Below are 21,304 nucleotides of genomic sequence, written 5' to 3'. Positions count from 1 at the left end.
GGAGGCGAAGTGATTGCTACTTGCTTTTTGCGTGTTTTTGTTTTATTTATGCATGCATGGTCGTAGGTCATTAAATCCTACTCTTGTCACACTTAATTTGAATCTTGAATCCATTGTTTATAATCCTAGGGGAAGGGGTAGCTCTCATCACTCCATTTTACCAATGGAGGAGCAACATGACGACCATATGGAGGACCTTGGTCACATAGACCAACAAAGCATCCTTCACCCTAATGTGCATCATGACAACATTCAAGTCCCATTAGGCATGCCAAAACCATTCATTCCACCACAACAACAAGGCCAAGTTCCATTGGGAATGCCTCGGCCAATTTTTGCTCCACAACCTCCCATTATGCAAGGCCATCAAGGTGTTCATGTAGCACCACCGGTTATAAATCCTCCCATTGCTTTGCGTGATCATTATGTGCCAAATGAATATAATGCATCTACATACATTCAATTACCCCCATTTAGAGCACATCATTATGAGATTAAACCACAAACTATTTAAATGCTTCCTAACTTTCATGGACTTCCAAGTGAAGAACCCTACAAGCATTTGGATAAGTTTCTTGAAGTATGCTCCACCATGAAATATAAGGACATGCCAGAAGAGGCTTCGAGACTCAAACTTTTTCCTTTTACCCTTAAAGATAAAGCAAAATATTGGTTCAACAATCTTAGGCCTTTTTCAATAACTTCTTGGGCAGAAATGCAACAAGAGTTCTTAAAAAAGTACTACCCGGTATCAAAGACCAATACTATGAGAACTTACATTCATGAATTTTCTCAAGGGGATGGGGAATTATTTCATGAGGCATGGAAAAGATTTAATGATTTGCTTAGGAAGTGTCCACATCATGACATTCCTAAGTGGCAATTAGTTCAATACTTTTTTAAAAGTTTACCGGATGATCAAAAAGGAATGGTAGACTCATCCATGGGTGGTTCTTATCTTGATAAAACTGAAAATGATGTTTGGCAAATGTATGAATGTATGAGTGAAAATTCCATGCATCAATCTTTATCATCAAAAAATGGTAGAATTCTAGGTGGAAGGAAGAATGTTGGCTTATATCAAGTTGACAATTCCAATGACATAGCCGCTGAAGTGAAATCCTTAACTCAAAGATTCGATCAATTTTTGATCAACCAAAATTCGGTGAATCAAGTGTCTTCCTCCCCTTGTTCAACCATCCAAACTTCTCTTGGAAAAGCCAAGGGGAAGGCTCAAACCCTCCCCAAGGTGGTTTTTAAGGCAAGTATGTTCCATCTCCAATGCAAAGCCAAGGTTCCCAAGGTTATAGATCATCTTTTCAATCACTTGGAAACCAATTTTCAAACTCTCATTTCGCTAATCAATTGTCTTACTCTCAAGGAAATTCTAAGAGCCCCGCTTTTGAAGAAAAGTGTTGACTACTTTGGGTACTCTAGAGGCAAACACTCAATTGTTTCATTCCCATTCTCAATCCATTGCTAAGCTAGAAACTTAAGTTGGGCATATAACTAGTACTTTAAATGCTAAAGAGAAAGGGAAGATACCTCTAAATGCCCCACCAAAGCAATAATTTGTTGTGGAGACCAATTCTTCATCGGAAGGTCACACCATTAAACATGTTAATGCGGTGACAACCTTAAGAAGTGGGAAAATTGTTGACAACCAAGTTGGTGCCCAAAATGAAGTGAGTGAACTGGTGCAACCAAAAGTGGACACCCGTCCCATTTCACATTTTATTCCTCCTTCATTGCATGTGCATGATCATCTTGTTGAGAAAGTCATGAAAAATGATTTGAAAAATGATTTGAACAATGACTTAAAAAATTCATGTGTTGAAAATGTTGTGAAGAAAGATTTTGAAAAGGTTTTTGAGCCAAAGGCTCCATTTTCGGATGCCTTGAAATGATTCATCTCTATTGAAAAACAAAAGACCAAAATGAATCAAATCATTAAAGTGTTTAGGCAAGTGAAGATTAATCTTCCGCTTTTGGATGCAATCAAACAAATTCTGGCTTATGCCAAATTCTTGAAAGATCTTTGCACCCAAAAGAGGAAGAATAAAAGCCAAGAACCAAAGAAAGTGGTCTTGACCGAGCAAGTAAGCTTCATTTTGCAACACAACTCTCCCAAAGTTTAAGGACCCCAGTTCACCTACTATTTCGTGTCTCATTAGTGACCATGTTATTAATCGGGCTCTTCTTGATTTAGGAACAAGTGTTAACCTTCTTCCGTACTCGGTATATGTTAAATTGGGCTTAGGATACATGAAACCGACGTCGGTTGTTTTGCAACTTACCGACCGATCCATCAAAAAGCCCTGGGGTATTGATCAAGATTGATAAGTTCTTCTTCCTGGTTGATTTCGTTGTCATTGACACGGAACCGGTTCCGAATCCCAATAACCAAATTCCCATTATCCTTGGCCGTCCTTTCTTGGCAACCGCAAATGCCAACATAAATTGTAGGATGGGGATAATGAAAATCTCATTTAGCCATAAGACAGTGAAGGTGAACATTTTTAATCCAACCCCGAGTTCAAAAGACAAGCATGAAGAAGTGTGTGTTATGGAAAAGTGTCTTAAAAATGAACTTGAAAAACATGAGTCTTTACTTGTCAATGGAGCTTCCAAAAAGACTCCAAAGAAGAATGTTGTTTTGAAAACAAGTGTTGAAAAAGCATGAAAGCCCAAGAATTGTTTTAACAAAGGACCGTTAATCTCCTTTGAGTCAAATCCAATAAGTTCCTTACGGAACAATTTGTTAGGTGGGATTCAAAATACTTTTCACCCCATCAAGGAGGGGATGCACAACAAGATCTTTGATCCAGGCTAAAAGAGCCCAACGTCTTGCTAGAGACGTTAAACACTAGTACTTCATAGGGTTTACAACCCTATTCCTCCCTCATTTCTATTTTACCTTTTATTTCTTGCGAAGTCTAGATATATTATGGGTTCATACACATTGCTAAGGACTTTAATTGAGAATGCATGCACTGTCATTTTTTAATTAAGCATTTTGTGCATGTTCGATCAATCTCAAAAGAGGTTCGATTGATCGAACATCATCTCTGTATCCAATCATCTCTTTATCCCATCGTGCGTAAATTTCCTGCATATTTCAGATTTCTGTGTATCGTGCGAACTCTATGTTCAATCGATCTGAGTGTTCCAAGATCGATCTAAATTTTCCTTAGATCGATTTTCATCCCATACTTAGAAATTTTTTTTGAACCCACTGAAAATCACCTCTGTGTGATCATTCGAGCATGTCTGTAGGTTTTTCACCTATTGGATCGATCGAGCTTTGATCGATCTAAGTGCCCCAGTTGACCTTTGACTTCTTGTTGAATTTAAATTTGTTTTTTTAAAAAAAAAAAATTCCAAAAATATTTTTCAAAATTTATTTTATTTTACAAAAACTCAAAATTATTTTTAATTCACTTTTTAAATAATAATTAAAGAATAAAAAATAAAAAAAATAATATAATTTTCAAAAATACTTTGTCGTTTTGTGGATTCAATCGATCTGAGTTCCTTCATGATCGATCGGAGTTCGATCGATCTGATTCCCAAGTGATCAATCGAACTTGTCGGAAACAATTTTTAAAAATATGACCCAAGGGTCATTTTGATCGATTTCACCATCGATCTCAACCCTTCCTTCTCTCCCACCACTGTTTCACCTTCTTCCCCACCTCCGGTGAGTTCTCCAAGCTTCCAAACTCTCTCTCGGCTTAGATCCGATCTCATCTCTCTCGGTCCACCCTCAATTTTGGTAAGCTTTCACTCTTATTTCTTTCCATTTTCGAATTTATCTACATATTTAGAGGTTGCCATGTCTAGATCTAGGGTTACCATGTTCCATTGTTGCCATTTTTGATCTTTGAAGCATATGTGTGTGTATATATATATATATATATATATATATATATATGTATGTATTTATAAGTATATATTTTGTCCGATTTCAATTTAGGGGGTCACGTTCTTATTTAAGTGACCAATATTGACTTGTTGAGGTGTAAAGGGACCTACAAGCTTGCTCAGGTGCCCCTCATGTTATCCACATCACAGATCTGTAACTGTTCATGTTTTTTGCAGAGTTCGATCGATCACACTTCTTCTCTGATCGATCGAATCTCAATCGATCTTATCCATGTCCTGATCGATCCAACTTGGATCGATCTCATCTTTTTTCTAGTTAATCGAACTTCATCATTTTGTATATCATCTTTGTGTTTCATGCTATCCAATTTACACCCAATGTCTGTGTTTTCCACATTGGATGCATTCCACACTTATCATGTTTAACATGTTTCACTCTATTTGAACATTCGATGTCTATACCTGGCTGCATTATCTTTTTTTTTTTTTTTCCTGAATGGGTTTGTGTTATAAACAAAGAAGAAAATAGTAAAAGTGCTTAAGGAGGCATACCTCCTTTTACAGATCAAGAGCTAGAAAAAGCCCATTTCCAATAAATACTGGAAAAAACAAGAAATTGCAAAAACATTTAAAAAAAAATTAAAAACAAGAGCAAAATCTTGAAGACAAAAATTAAGGAAATTTAAAACTTCCCACACAATAGTCTTGGCAGCATATGCTGCTTGATCTTGAGCTCCATCATGAAGGATAACATTTCTCACATTCCAGATCTTCCAAATAGAGGTAGCAAAAATTCCAGTTAAAATTCTAGTTAAAATTTGACTCTTGATACTTTTACCTACAATTTGCTTAACAAACCAGTCCACAATTTCCCAAACAGAATTAAACACTGGCAAATCCATTCTCAATATAAAAAATATTTCCTGCCAAATTGCTTTAGCATAGGAACAATTACAGAAAAGATGCTCACTTGTATCAGCTGCATTCCAACAATAATGACAAAAAGTTGTTAAACAGATCCCTCGTTTCTGCAAATTGACCAAAGACAAGTTTCTGTTATGCAAATTAATATATACCCCTACTGAAATTAGAGGTCTGTAATTTTTCCACAATAGACTACTCCAGTTAAAAATCGGTCCTTTAAATCTACACACACTCCAAGCTGCTTTTAAGGAAAGCTGACTATGCTGCCAAACAATATGATCTCTTCCAATAGTGAGTGTAATCCCTTAAATGAGTTCCTTTGCTTCTTCAAGTAAAGACTCAGGGAGATCCCAGCTACCATTAACAAAAATATCAGTACGTAAATGATTTCTATTAATCTGTTTAAGTGTAGCAGCACCAAACCTTCTGGATAAAAGAGCTAGAGTCACATCATGGATCAGTTAACAAGTTAACACTCCTACCATCACCGATCTTAAAATCTGAATTTTCAACAACCATTTGTCCGACACCTAAAATTTGCTTCCAAATAGTAGAGTCACTTGCCTTAATAGCCACATTCCAAAAAGAACTTTGATGAAGATACACAGCATTAAGCCACTTAATCCACAGCTTGTCTTTCTTCTGAACAAAGTCCTAACATAATGTAATCTTAGCAGCAACATCAATATCCTGAACTCTACGAATAATAAAACCCCCCTCTGAAGTAGGTAAAGTGACTTGGCTCCATTTCAGTTGAGATAACTTCTTAACATCTTGCTTTCCACTCCACATAAATTACTTAAATCTTTTTTCTAAACCAGTCTTAACTTCTAAAGGAATCTTAAAACCAAAAACCCAATGATACAAGTATAAGTAAAGCACTGATCTAATTAATTCAACTCTGCCAGCCACGGAGAGATTAATTGTGTTCCAGTGAGCTAATCTAAGAATGACCTTATCCAACAGGCTTCTAAAATCCTCTGATCTCAAGTTGTTATTGGACAAAGGCAAGCCTAATTATTTAAAAGGAAACACTTCAGTTTGGAATTGAAGAATTCTGGAACGTCTTCTTTTTCTTCTCACAGATTTAAAGAAAATCATGGTGTTTTTTTCTTTGTTAACTTGAAGCCCTATAACCTCATGAAAATGTTTAAACACTTCCAAAATAGACTTTGTAGTACCAATATCAGCATTCACCACAACCAATAAATCATCAGCATAAAACACATGAGAGATCTTCAAATCAGTCTTTGCAATATCTTTGTAGAGCTTAATCTTTCCCTCATCAATAAATTGATCCATCAAGCTACTAAAGTATTCAGTCACCAGAGAAAAAAGTAGGGGAGAGAGAGGACAACCTTGTCTAATCCCTCTGGAAGATGAAAAAAAACCAGCCGGGACTCCATTACACAAAATTGAAAATTTTGGAGTAGAGATACACTTACGAATCCAATTAATCCATTTAGTACTAAAACTAGAAACCTGTAACAACCTTTGAATAAATTTCTAATCCACAGAATCGTAAGCTTTTTTTAAAATCAATCTTTAAAACCATAGAAGGGGCGACCTGTTTCTTACCAAAACCTTTAATCAAATCAGAAACTAAAAGACTATTGTCATGCAGTCTTCTTTCCTTGATAAAAGCTGTTTGCTCAGGTCCAACAAAATTAGGAAGAACTTTACTCAACCTATTGGCAAGGATTTTAGATATAATCTTATACACAATATTACATAAGGCAATAGGTCTGTAGTTTGCAATCTTGTCACCATGGTTAGCCTTAGGTATAAGAGTTAAGAAGGTTGAGTTAATACCTTGAGGCATACTTCCAAAATTAAAGAAATGGCACACTACATTGATAAGATCCTATCCAATAATTCCCCAGTAATGTTGAAAAAACCTTGCTGGAAAACCATCAGGTCGAGATGATATATCTAGATTAAAATGCAACACCACATTCTTAATTTCTTCAGCTGTAATAACACAATTTAAACTTTCAACATCTTCCTGATTCAAAACCTTCTTTAGAGGACGAAGCACTACATTCACCTCTCCTTGCTTTTTGTACAGATCAGAATAAAAATTGACAAGCCATTCTTTAATAACCTTTGGATCAGAAGACACTTCCCCTGTAGTGTTATGCAGTTGAGTAATAGAATTAGAGCATCTTCTTTGCCTGACAATATTATGAAAAAATTTGGTGCATTTGTCCCCTTTCTTTAACCATTTGATTCTAGACTTTTGAGCCCAAACAATCTCTTCCATAACCAGAACATGTTGAAGCTTATCCAAGGCATCTCTTTCTTTTTTAATACACTCTAGATTTGCAGGTTTCTGAAGAAGTTCCATTTGAACAGAAAAAAACATCCTCTCTAGCTACTTGAAGTTGCACAGAAGTAGATCCTTTTTGTTTATACACACCTTAACTGTTTCTTTAACAGCCCTAAGCTTCTTTTGTAAAATGTGAAACAAATTACTAGAAACTTCTTTCTCCCAAGCATTACACACAACTTTCTCCACCTCAGCCTGAAGACACCAAATTTTGAGGAATTTGAACGGCTTTGGACCAAAAGAGCAATCAAAAAACCAATTAACAGCCATGCCATAGTGATTTGATAAGGATGCTGGAGTAAGGACCACCTTTGAATCATTAAATTGCTGAAGCCATAAGGAATTCACTAAGACCCTATCCAGTTTAGCATTTATCCTCTTTTGAATGGCCTGTTTGTTGCACCATGACCAATCGCCATTAGTGATAGGAAGGTCTTCCATACTAATGTCAAAAATCACACTATTAAACTCATCCAATTTTGATTGAGGAACCCTTAGACCTCCTTATTTTTCATGACTGAATCTAACTATGTTCCAATCTCCTAAGGCTATCCAAGGGCCAAAGACTATGGAAGCTTGTAACCTGAGGGATTTCTAAAGATTAAGCCTCTCTTTAGCCCAATTTGCAGCATACACACCAATAACAAAAATGGTCCTTCCAATAACCAAATGTTTCACTTTGACTAACATAGATTGGGAATCTTCAGGCAGCATTTGAACATCAAACAAATTCCTATTCCAACCAATCCAAATTTTCCCAAGTTAGGCTTTATAATTAGTTACCCAATTCCATTGAGGACAAATACGTTTCTGAATAATGGGAGCTTTCCCTTCTTTAACCCTAGTTTCAACAAGGACAGCAAAACAAAACTTAGAATCAAAAATCCATTGTTTTACTTCCTTCTACATGGAAGGCCTATTCAGACCTCTCACATTCCAAGCTCCTAACATCATTGAGAACTTGGTAGTGAGGCACTACAAACTAGCATTCTTCTTGTGATTCTGTCAGAAGGGGGGATCGCAGGTTTGTTTCTTTGTTTGGACTGCTTCCCCACTTTTGGACTCTCAAATTCCTTTGTACTCTCTTGAATAGGCTTAGCAGAACCTTCATCATAAATGTCTTCATCAGATTTCTTACCCATTTGAGATTTTGGTGTCTCCTGAACATGCCTATCCTCATCCACTGATAAATCTACAATCACATCTGACAACACATTTCCACCCCAGTAGTAACTTCAACATCAGTGGAATCAACAACAGTCGTAGAGTTTTCATCTACCACTTTAACTACAGTCTCCACAACATCCACATTGTCCTCTAAAGGAACAGCAACCGAAACCATCTTCCTTTTTTCCATCACCTTTACTGGAGTCACTACAACATTAGTTTCCTCAATATCTTCCAAAATAGCAGCAACCTCAGCTTTAACCATCTTCTCTTTGTCAATAACCTCCACTGGAGTTTCCACAGCATTAGAATTCTCATTATCCTCCAAAAGAGCAAACATATTTGAAGTTGGCACTACAACTTCTTTCTGAACCTTTCTCACCGATGTATCATCAATCACTTAGTTAGCATCCTCGGTTTCAATGAACTTCCCTTTCTGCTTAATCACCCAATGATCCACTACTTTCTTTGGCTTGACCTTATGTTAAATAACCTTCAGGGGACATCTCTCTTTGCTGTGATCAAGTCGTTGACACAATTTACACACCACAGGTTTCCATTCATACTCTAACTCAACATGACAATTAATTCCATGAATATCAATAACCATGGAGTCTGGAAGGTCTCCTTGAACGTCGACTTCCACCATAACCCTTACAAATTGGCCTTTATCTCTATGTGTATCAGGATCGTCCATATAAATTGGTTTTGCAAAGAAGGAACACACATTTAAGATAGACTCTTCATTCCGACAATGCACAGGCAAGTCATATATACGTAACCACACTGGGACTGTTTCAAGGATTTCTTTCTGCAAGTTCACATTTATGTTCCATCTCTTCATGATAATAGGTCGTCCCTCGAATGTATGAATCCTAAACAACACCTTAGGAACATCAGCATCACTCTTGAAACGAACCAAAAAAAAACCATCCTTTAAATACACCAACGTGAAATCTTTCAACCAATATTTGGCCACAAAAGATTTGAAATATGGGTAATAAGGCTTCTTACCCATCACATATCCAACAATAGAAGATTTTCAGAAAGCCACTTCTTTAACAACATCTGCATCAGTAATAGAAACTTTAACCCCTCTGCATTCTTTGTGGTTGGTTAAGTTTTTAAAAGTGCGATGGCATTATCAATTGCATAGATTCATGTAATTTACTCTGAGTTGTCTATCTTAACTTGACAAACATGTTTCTATTTTTTGTGCTTTAATTTTGTATTTCATACCTGTTACTGACTACAGTTGCAAGTGTTTTCTTTCTTTTGCAGGCTATGGCTCGAGTCAAGACTGTTGCCAACCGGCAATATTAGTGCAGAGTGAGACGGTGTATAGAAGAGGCTAAGGAGACAGCTCCAACTCAGTCCAAGCGCTTCGCCTCTTCTGCATCCGCATCCTCATTTTCTTCATTGACGAATGAGGCTAAGCATATACCACCTCCTTCACCACCACCGGTACAGCTCGGCTAGGTCCGAGACAGGCCTACTAAGAGATATTCACGCCTTTCAGTGGCATATGAGTCTGTCTTTGACACTGCTTTCTTCTTCTGGTCAATTCTGACCAGGGCGACCTACAATGAGATTGGGCGGCGCGGCATTTCAGCTATTCTTGCCCCGGTCGCCTACCCGGTTTACCCGCGGCTTATACGGTTGTTCCACCAGAACCTCCGGCTGGCCCCGAGTAATCTATTGAAGTTGCGGACTACTATTGATGGCTATCTCATCCGTATCATAGTCAAGACACTGGCCACATCCTCTCAGTGCCCATATGTCTGCCTTCCCGACCTTCAGTATCCAATTCTGATGAGGCCATTTGACGCAGACATGGCCGTTGCCTACAGTGATGGCGAGACATTCGCCACCCGGACTTATTTGCCTTATGATCTATGGTTCTTTGACTTGATCTTGTACCAAAATGTATTTATGGTAGGCCATAAGATCTAGCGGTGTTTAGATTTTCTTACCTTCTTTCCCTTTGCCCACCTAATTACTCAGATCCTTAGAGATCAGCACTACCCTGTCCATTCCGAGGAGTAGCCTGAGTCCGGCGCTTGCCTCTATGGCAACAAGGATTGGGACAAGAGCTACAATGCTATTATGTGGAGCCTAGAGGATGAGGCGACCTTGGCAACTGAGGAGGCGGAGAAGGCAGAGTTAGTAGAGGCAGAGATAGAAATAGCAGCAACAACAACACATGATCCAACAGACCCACAGGTAGCTGCAGACACACATATGGAGATTGACTTGGAGCAGGAGCCTCCAGCGGAGTCACCACATCACTCTCCGGCAGGGTCGCCAGTACATTATCAGGAGTAGAGTCAAGATGAGCATCAGTCTTCTGACCCAGTCATCCCTGAAGCTCCAGCTCAGACACCCAGCCTAGGAGAGCGTATCCAAACCTTGGAGGATGCGGGTGTCTCTCTTCAGTCAGATGTGGTGTAATGACCCGAGTTTTACTCAACCTAGTACGTCAATGATGACCCGAAAGTTGATCCGGTAACGGATCCGAAATGCGGAAGTGAAAGATAAACCAATGTCTCTAGGGATATAAATCATCCCAAAGACACCAATGTGACCTTCCATGAAGTCAAAGTCACGGAACTTAAAGAGAACGAAAGAGTAAACGAGAATCAAAACGGGCAAAATCCGTCAGTCAAAGGACAAAATGGTCAATTAACAAATAAGAAGGGAAATTTGACTCCAATCAAGTAAAATTAGGCCCAATCAACCTAAACTAATCATTTCACAACATTCCAAGAAGTTCTAAGAACTTTGGACAAGAATCCCACAAAATGCCCTTTCCCGGTTTAAGTAAAAATTGACACTATCTCACTAAAACATGAATAAATCTCACTTTTATTTGAATCTGAGAATGCAATTGATACCATTGGAAAACTGACTCAAAATCCTTGAGTTTAGGCTTAAGAATCACCCCATTTGGATTAGAAATGAAGAAGTTATGGCCGTTTGAAATCGGAACAACAATGCTGATACAAAACTGAAGGCTGCTGTGCATGGGTTCTATTTCGGTCAACCGAACTGGAGTTTTGGTCCTTAGAGCTTGAGCACTGAGCCTCAAAGCTCTAGCATTGGTCCTAATACTCAAGCACTAATCAGGGAATTTCAAGAAAAAAACGAAGTGCGTGTTGAAGAAAAGACGCTTCGAAAATTGTTGATCAAGAAATTGACTAAGTATTGAAGCAGAGCTTGAGCTCGAACTCTGGACCTAGAGCTCGAGCATAAGACTCCATATCTTAAGCACTGAAGCCAGAACTCGAGCTCAAACCTCCCAGAAGTTTCCAAAAGTTGCGAGAAAGCTGTAAAACTTGTCTTCTTTGCTTCCTTATAGGCCTAATTGTCCCAAAAAGCTGTAAAGCTTATTCAATTAAAGGGGATTATGATCACTTGTTCTGCATTATAAAAGAAGATGATAAGACACATTGAAGGGTTGGTCTTCTTCTTTGACATCGTAATGGCGCCTTTTAGGGTTTTAAAGTTTGAAGATTCCAAACGGCGGTCCATGAAGATGGTTTCTACACCAACAATGATGATATTCTTCCTTCCTCTCCATGAGTAGCTAAAACATTGCTTAGGGAATTGATGTAACCCTAGTCCAAGTAACATAGTTTGATTTTTCTTAACTTTGAGGATTTTTATATGTACATTGATTGCATGATTGTGAGCAATTGATTTAGTTGTACTAAGTAATTGAGTTTTAATGAATAAATCCGTCTTAATGAAATTAATCTCGTCTTAGAATTAATTTTGATTTAATTGAATTCAAACATCTTCTATTGTAAGAGATTGACGGCTAAGTGCTTCTCTTAATAGTAGAAGTGGTTATCATGCAATGGTGTTGAACGACTATATGAATGAATGTTTTGATATATAATTCGTGCCTAGGGAAGATGAGTTGTACTGCATGGTAAATTAGAGTGGTTAGGTAGATAATTCATATTAACCGAAAATGAGTTATGGCTTAATGTTTATTCATATATATCTTCTTAATTGAATTGAAGTGCGCTTGTAGCCACTTAATTCTCAAATATGTACAAGTATAAATTTGCCCATAGTTGAAGCAATTAACTATATTATGAGGCTAATGGTGAAGTCAATCCCTAAGTTCTTCTCACTTTGATCTTATCCTTTGTTAATTTAGTTTGTTTTCAGTTTTATTGCAATTTAGAAATTGAAAACATCAAAATTATTTCTCTTGAATCAAATAAGGATTAATTTTATACTTAACAATACCAACACGGTCCTTGAGGTTCGACACCCTCAACATAGCTCTATCTTACAAGGATTCGTTCTGTTCCGAATGGTTTTATCATTGATAACACACACATCAACTCCTCAACAAGCTTAAAGATAGTGCCGGGAAAAAGCTTGTGGACTACATTGAGAATAATAATTAGCTTTTCTTCACTTGGATGGAAGGTGAATTTTCTCCGGATATGGTAAACCACTTTTATGCCAATAACAAATAAGCAAGTCTCCATGACAAAAAATTTGTGGTGTCTATTTTTGGAAATGATTATAACATCGGAGAGAGTCTCATTCGTGATATTTTGGGATTGCAATATGATCCTGCAAGTGATGGGGAGATTGTTCCATGTGAAGGATCTGGACCAAAACATCTGGAAATCCATTATTCAATTTATTTTCCGGGATCAAAGAAACATCCTCACTTCATTCCTTCTCGATATCTCATTGATAAGGCAGCACTCCTCAATCTTTCTGTTGTAGCAAATCTCGGGTCCTTTGGGAAGAATGACGAGATAAATTTGGAACGAGCTCGGATTTGTTACTTTTTGGCTACAGGAGTCTGCATTGAGCTTGGACCATCCATTGTGAGAACCATTATCATCCACTACAAGAAGAATGCTCATCGCAATGCTGCTCCATTCCCGATGATCATATATTATGGACTTTTGTAAGAAGAATGGCATTGTGATTCCTCCAAACTTGAGGAGATGTTTGTTTTGTGACACGATATATAACATTGTAAGCTAACCGTATTAATTATGGAGAAAAAAAGTAATAATTAGCTTAAATTAATTAGTATATATATGATATATATATATATATATAATAGTATATACATATTTATATATATATTCCGTTAAAAACAATTCATATATATAATATAATTATAATTTTGCAAAGCATTTAGGAATATTTTGGTCTTTTAATCTAATTTTTCTTAGGATAAAGAGCTCTTTTGACAGAATCAAAGCGTATTTCAATCATTTTGCATGGTGTCAGAGCTCTGCCGGTGACAGTTGGGGTGAGTGAAAGATGGAACAAACATTTGTAATGTGAGTGATATTTATTTTCAAAATGTGTTTTAGTGTGATATTTGGCCAAACTTAAAGAGATGTGAGTATAACTAACCCAAAAATAAAAAAACAAAAAATTAAATGCCTTAGTTCAAGTCTTGCATGTTTTTGAGCATTTGATATAAAACTTAATGCAAACAATTCAATATTCAATGGTTAGAGTGGTTAGAGATAAACATCAAAGAACAATAAACTAAAAGGGTCAACTTTGTGTTACTTGAGATTAATTCTGCATATATATGGATTATCATCAGTTTTGACGTGACAAAATGATCCTACCAATGTCGTCACACTCTTATTTGTCCAATAAAAACCTATGTTTCTAACTCACCATCTTTTACATTTCTAAAATGTTTTTCCATGTTAATCAATGAAAGATTAAAAAAAGCAACAACGTGATTTACATGGGGGCTGTTGCAGCTAGGAATTAATCTGCCGTGAATGACTTCAACCTTCACACGGCATATGTATATATACAGATGTATGTATGTATGTATATATATATATATATATATACAAACACATATATCATACAGCATGGGTACGGAACTGCATGAGAACACAGCTGAGTGAATAGAATAGTATTTAGTCATCAATCAAATTAATGTATTAGTTAAAAAGGATTTTATTACTTGGTTAGTTTATATGATATGGATGAACCAACAGGATGCGTTGTTTCTGGCTCACGATAGCTACTTGGATATATACGGATGAATCTGAGCAGTACAACGTAAAGAAACAATCAACATGGTGTAAAAGAATAATAATAAAAAATTAAAAAAAATGGTATTCCGTTATAAATTTTTTATTTCTTATTTTTTATTTAAATTGCTTTCTTCTTTAAATTCGATCATGCTTACCCCTCAAGAATAATAAAAAGGAAAAAGCTTCGTCTTATCTCTGAGTTCCATTCAAAGTACGTCAAAACATGAATACTTCCATAAAATATAATGATAGTAATTACAATAAGAAGGTATTACAAAAACATACACTTACAGTCATAATTGTAAATCACGAGTCATCAATATAGTTCCGGTTCAATTTATTTTATTTTTTATTATTATATAACTTTTGTTCAATCATAGGTTACTTGGATACCGTAGAAAAGAAAGGATAAGATTAGTAAGGAGAGAAAATAATAGAAATGAGGGATATTGTTTATGGTGTTTGGTAAATCAATAAAGAAAAAGAAATAAAATGATACTACAATAATCATGTTCAGGAAAGAGAGGAAAGTATTTCAACTAATTTACTTACCATATTCGTTTTCATATATTTTGTCAATTTGATATTAACAAAGTTTCATTAAAAATTTTAACTTTTCTTTCCATTTACTTTCATTTCTTTTTATTTTTAGAAGGATAACAAAACCAAAACATCATTGTATAATTTGTATCCTTCCCAACCCCTCTGTTTGTTTATATATATATATATATATAAATTCATATCAAACATAATATTTCATTTCCCAATGGTCCGCCGCCATGTAATAATTATTCTTTGCAACAAATACCTTTATTTTGTTGAGTACATTAAAAGCTACTCATATGATGAACAAATTAAGCCTAGTTTGGTATACACGAATAAAATAGAATAGAATGGAAATTTCATTCCAACCATTCCCTTGTAATGAAAATTTATGCCAAGGAATAAAAATTTATTCCACATTTAAACTGATGCAATGAGAATTCATTCCAATGAATATAATTTTTGGCCACCACCACCTTACGCCAGCACCACTACCACCACCTTCTGCCGCCGCAACCGCCTTACATCGCCACCACAACCTTTCGTCACCGCCACTTTCCACCGCCTTAACCATCTTAACCATCTTCCGTCGCCACCACCTTCCACCGTTGCCGTCGTCGCCACCACCACCACTATTGCAGCCCTCCACCGCCTTCCCCCACTACCACCGCCTTCCGTCACCACCACCTTCCACCATAGCCTTCCACCGCCACTGCCACTAACAACTTCCATCGCTGCCACCACCACCGCCTTCTCCTAGTGCCACCATCTTCCACTGCCTCCGCCTTTTACCACCACCACTTCTACCATGGTCGCCTTCAACCACCGCCGGTGATTATCATTTCATTCTTATATTATTTTATATTTGCAACTAAAAAATAGAATAAGAATAACTATTTCATTCTATTCTTATTTTCATTCCGTTCAAACCTTCATTCCATTTTATTCTGTTTCCTTGCTACATATCAAATTAAGTCTTAATGTAAAAGAAAAAGAATTATGCTATCCAAATTATAACTTTTAAGCTTGTACCAAAATTTTCTCCATGCAGAGAGAGAGAGAGAGAGAGAGAGAGAGAGAGAGAGAGAGGTCACGTTTTTTTGACCAACACAGAAAAACCTATGAGTTGTGTTGAAGTCATAGTCGTTAATATATTGTTTCCTACCTTTAGATGAGCTTTCAGCAACAAAAAAACAAAAACAAAAAAAAAGCTTTGGTTGATGGGAATGGACTGTGTTTCTCACGAACTTGTAAACGAGATGGGAATGGATAACACTTATTTGCCCAAGTACATTGCATGACTTGCACAACTTTCACATGTTTCATAATTATTATTATTATAATAATAATAATAATTAATATTATTATTATTATTGATGTGTTTCATAATAAATAATCGTGTAACTACTCGTACGTCATGTCATTAATTTCTTAAACAAGTTCAATTTGACACGCTTGAAATAAATCCATCTAAGCTTGAATTAATTACAAATGATTAGAAGAAGAATTAATGATTCTAGATATGGACATTTTACACTTCGATAAAAATTAGCAGCCAAAAGAGAAGAAATTACAAGGAAGTTTCACTTAGCATGCATGCATGATTCAGGTCTATAAATAGATCGTTGGACAGTGAATTCAAATACACAAAACCAAGCCATTCTCTTCTTGTATACCCAAAACTAAGGCATTCTCATCTTGTGGTGTTGTGTGATATATATATATATAGAGGTGTAAGGTGTTATACATATATTGGCTCTAGTTATACACAATGAACTCATCCGTTCAAATCCAGCCCCCAACATTTGGAAACCTAATCACCATTCTCAGCATTGATGGAGGTGGTATCAGAGGGATCATTCCTGCAACTATCCTTTCATTCCTTGAATCTCAACTTCAAGTATAATTAATCTTCTTCCCTCTCTTTTTTATTTTATGTTTTTAGGTGTACTTTATTATAGGTACACGAAGGGGGTTTCCTCAAATATCTGCATACCATGAATCATGCACACAAATTGCATGTTTGACTCTGAGATCAATAACTTATATAGGCTAGGCTTGATTTGTAACTTTGAAAATTGTTTTATGTTTTCAGACAATTGATAATTAGGAAATTGTATAAAAATTCTGCTTGGTTCAAATTTTGAAAAACTCAGTTATAAAAAAGCATTTTTTCAAATATCAATCTTTTATTATTCTCTAAAAACTGTTCTCTATCTTTTCAGTTTTTGAAAATTGTTTTTAGAGTTATGAACCAAATAGACCCCTAATTATTGCCAATGGCCATTAGCCTAGATGGTATAAATTTTCATCTCCAAATGAGGAGGTTGAGTGCTCAAATCTCCGTGGAGGCATCATCTTTTTTATGAACTTAATTGATAAATAATTGATGTAAGCATAATCTTTATTCCATGCAATATAAAGTAGTATATATTGCTAACGAACAATAATAACTTGGTACAGGAACTAGATGGTGAGGACGCAAGACTTGCAGATTATTTCGATGTGATTGCTGGAACGAGCACCGGTGGCTTGGTGACTGCAATGTTAACTGCTCCTGATGGAAATAACCGTCCTCGCTTTGCTGCCAAAGATATCAGGCCATTTTACCTAGAGCACAGCCCTAGGATTTTCCCACAAAAGAGGTGACCTGTTGATAGATGTGTGTGTGTGTGTGTGTGTGTGTGTGTGTTTTTATGTGTGTAACTAGCTAGATAACAAAGTTTGGAATGATGACTGCAGGGGCATATGTGGAGCAATTATAACCAAGCTAAAATCAGTAACAGGACCAAAGTATAATGGGAAGTACCTTCACAGGGTTGTAAATGACAAACTTGGAGAAACACGGTTGCGTGACACCTTGACCAAGGTTGTCATTCCAACTTTTGATATTAAGCGTTTGCAGCCAACCATTTTCTCATCTTATGAGGTATATATATACCTCCTCTATCTCTCTCTATACATACATACATATATATATATATATATCAGCCGTGACTCAAAATTTTGTTAACCGTCGTTGCTGGAGATTACTAGTGTAAACCAGAACTGAATTTTTTGAGGTCACGCAGGCCAAAAACTCCCCGTGTTTGGATGCTCGATTATCTGACATATGCATCGGCACTTCTGCGGCTCCAACTTATCTTCCAGCCCATCGCTTCAAGAACCAAGATAAACAAGGAAATGTTCAGGTGTTCAATCTCATTGATGGCGGTGTTGCTGCAAATAATCCGGTATAATTTAATTAATCCTTGATATTTGATAGTGTGTGTGTGTGTGTATATATATATATATATATTTCACTAGGCACATATATTTTTATATAGGGTAAAGTGCCAAAAAAAAAAAAAAACCTTGAACTATTGTCCTTTTGTAAATAATTAGCCACCATGAATTACAAATTGTTCTGCAGTCCATAGCAAAAGATTATTTTACCCTTTCTCATTACATTTGTCCTTTCTTATTAAAATATTTTTATTTTTTTTTATCTTATCTAAATAGACTAAATGTTAGTTATACTATTTAACTTAAATTTATTATTAGTATCAATTGATCATAAAATGAAAAAATTAAAAAATAAATTTTTAACTGCCATTTTTTAAAATGATTAACTTATTATTAAAATTTACTAATTATTTTAAAACATATTATATGCAGCTTAAACTTTTTTACGATTAAAAAAAAAAACTTCTTTTTCATACAATATATTCATGAAAAATTAATAAATTACTTAAATAAAAAATACCTTCTTTTTCGTGCAATAAATTCATGAAACTTAAGAAATTAGTTAAATTGTTTTAAAAAATATACTTAATATTTTTATTTAAAAAATTAATTTAAAATATTAAAAGGTAAATTTATGCAAATTTAATGGAGAATATATTATCAAATTAGTATGAAATTTTTTTCATAATTTATTTCAATAAGAAAAATAATTTAATCATAATTCAAAAAGAAAATGCATAATATGATCATTTAATAAAAAATAGTTTAGGTATTGGGGAATTTTGCAACAAAATGTAATAATTTAGGGAGTATTAATTATGTACAAAATATACTTTAATGGGGCTATTTGCAAATTTTGAAAGAGCTTGGGACTTCTTTATTTTTTGCACTTTACCCTTCTATATACGGAGTCCGGGAGTACGGGTGTTAAGAGTGTGTTGTAGGAATTTTGGATGCACGTAAAACACATTTCAATACATTTATTCCAAATTTCAACATATTTTTAATCCACAAAATAAAATTGTTGAAACACGGAGTAATACGTTGAAACATAAATTAGTGGTATTGTTGAAATCTAAAATAAATGGGCGGAAACAGGATTTAAGTACATTAAAAATTTATATAGCACAATACAACAGAGACCACATACACACGCGGATCAGATATGTATGTATGTGTGTGTGTGTCTATATATATAGAGAGAGAGAGAAAGAGAGGGTGGGACCGACTTTTTATAATCTAACCCTAAATTTTTATAATTAAAATTTTTTTAAATTTAATTCGAGGAGACACTGTGTAAATATTTTATAGTTCAAAAGTTGTGTAATTAACCCTAATTTTTACAAGAAATAAGGTTATTAGTATTGCAACAAATATTATTTGATTATCACATCTTGCTCTAACATTATTGCAGGCTTTAGTTGCTGTAAGCCAAGTAACTAAGCAGGTCTTCCATGAAAATCCAGACTTCTTTCCCATTAATCCGGTGGACTATGGTCGGTTTTTAGTTATTTCCCTAGGCACTGGATCATCAAAGATTGAACAGAAATACAATGCTAAAATGGCAGCTAAATGGGGTGTTTTGAACTGGTTACTTCATGGAGGTTCCACTCCACTAGTAGATGTATTTACTCAAGCAAGCGGAGATATGATTGATCTTCACATTTCTGTGGTCTTCCAAGCTCTTCATTCCCAAGATAATTATCTTCGAATTCAAGTATGCTTATATGATAACTCATTTTCTGTGTATTTTGATTATATATAAGAAACTTTTCAATGAAATGGTCATGATAATTTTGTATTCTGTTCAATGCATAACCAGGATGATACACTAACTGGGACAGACTCTTCAGTTGATATTGCTACAAAGGATAATTTGGAGAGACTTGTGAAGATTGGTGAAAGGTTGTTGAAGAAACCGGTTTCGAGAGTAAATTTGGGAACAGGTCGCAGTGAACCAGTTGAAAATGGTGGCACAAATGAGGAAGCTCTGAAAAAGTATATAAATAATATAATAATTTATTACATGACATTTTTTATAAAAAAAAAAAATTTATGTATTAAAAAATATATTATCTATTAATATTTTTTTACTCCTTATAGGTTTGCGAAATTACTCTCGGATGAAAGGAGACTCAGACAGTCAAAAACACCACACGTCAACAAAGGCTCGTATTAGTAGGATAATCATTTGTTCCTTATTGGTCATGTGGAAGTGTGTTGCGAAATTACTCTCGGTTGTACCAAGTGATTTACTTGCTTTGAACTTCCAAAGAATTTAAGGTTGTCCATGTGTTAGGATTTGTGGATGTGGACAATTTGTGGAGTATCGTAAATCTCGTTTGGTTTGTGTGTACTTTTATTTATTTTTTAGTCGATAGTGTGTCATGTGTGTACAATCTTAACACCATGTACTCTTACCATTTATTTGAAAGTCAGAATAAATATTGAATGCTGATATTGGTGCTCCACCAACAGACTACGGCATTTCACCCTCTTTTTCTTTTAAAACAAATTTATAAGCCAAACACCAAATCTATTTCTACGGAGCTAATTTCCCTTTTCTATTTACATAGTCTCTCACTGTGTGGACACATTCTTACGACTCATACAAGGATAGAAGATGGAAGAGATAAATAAGTATATAGAGAGAAACTTCAAAGAAAGAGAAAATCAAAGAAACAATATGAGCCATGTTTCAATGTGTTTAGAAGCCCAAATTATTGAAGCATGCCTTGAAGAATGAATGCAGAACTGATCCTTCTGATCTTGCACTCAGAATCCAAAAGCTAAAGCAGGAACGTACTCACTTCATGTTGTGAGTAGTACGCAGCGAAATATTTAGAAAGTTTTGTATATTTAGAAACAAATCGATATTGTGCTTTTCTAACTTTCCATATTTTAGCAATTAAATACTTAATCACTTGCATATAAAATAAGTAAAATAAAAGTTAGATACGACACCAGAATTTTTAGCGAGGAAATCTTAGTTAATAAATACGTCAACTGTTTGAATAGGAAAAATTTCGTGTACTGTGCAGTCAAAAGTAAACTGACACACTATGTTTGAAACGAAGTATACTAAAATTTGACTCTGGCTTACACCTTATCATTCTACCAAACACCAATAACTGACAATCCTCTGGTTTTGCGACGTCCCGTCCAACAGCAACTTGAC

The 21,304-nt window shown here is 35.4% G+C and overlaps 1 protein-coding gene and 1 non-coding gene across 2 annotated transcripts; one reads left to right on the top strand and one right to left on the bottom strand.

Annotated features, from left to right (window-relative positions):
* Window positions 1–763: 763 nt before the first annotated feature.
* On the bottom strand, window positions 764–870 carry LOC132275701 (small nucleolar RNA R71). Its single transcript, XR_009470709.1, has one exon. It is a non-coding gene; the product is annotated as a small nucleolar RNA R71 (small nucleolar RNA).
* Window positions 871–16,672: 15,802 nt separating this feature from the next.
* LOC132272562 (patatin-like protein 2) lies at window positions 16,673–20,622 on the top strand. The gene is made up of 7 exons (XM_059773687.1): window positions 16,673–16,801; window positions 17,365–17,546; window positions 17,644–17,830; window positions 17,973–18,134; window positions 19,541–19,843; window positions 19,949–20,124; window positions 20,230–20,622. Exons 1-7 carry the CDS (start codon window positions 16,673–16,675, stop codon window positions 20,303–20,305), a joined length of 1,215 nt encoding a protein of 404 aa, XP_059629670.1. The 3' UTR covers window positions 20,306–20,622.
* The last annotated feature ends 682 nt before the right edge of the window (window positions 20,623–21,304 follow it).

This window comes from Cornus florida, unplaced genomic scaffold (genome assembly GCF_030987335.1).
Source record: "Cornus florida cultivar Cherokee Brave unplaced genomic scaffold, ASM3098733v1 CherokeeBrave_3.0.0_Hap2_Chr09, whole genome shotgun sequence".
In the NCBI taxonomy this organism is placed as follows: Eukaryota; Viridiplantae; Streptophyta; class Magnoliopsida; order Cornales; family Cornaceae; genus Cornus; species Cornus florida.
The sequence above is the reverse complement of the archived record's forward strand: the minus strand, read 5'-3'. Positions and strand labels throughout refer to the sequence as shown.

Bases quoted from the DNA above. Each gene is read 5' to 3' on its own strand.
- LOC132272562 (XM_059773687.1), top strand. From the start codon at position 16,673: ATGAACTCATCCGTTCAAATCCAGCCCCCAACATTTGGAAACCTAATC. The intron at 16,802-17,364 runs GTATAATTAATC...AACTTGGTACAG, and splicing joins TCCTTGAATCTCAACTTCAA to GAACTAGATGGTGAGGACGC. The intron at 17,831-17,972 runs GTATATATATAC...GAGGTCACGCAG, and splicing joins CCATTTTCTCATCTTATGAG to GCCAAAAACTCCCCGTGTTT.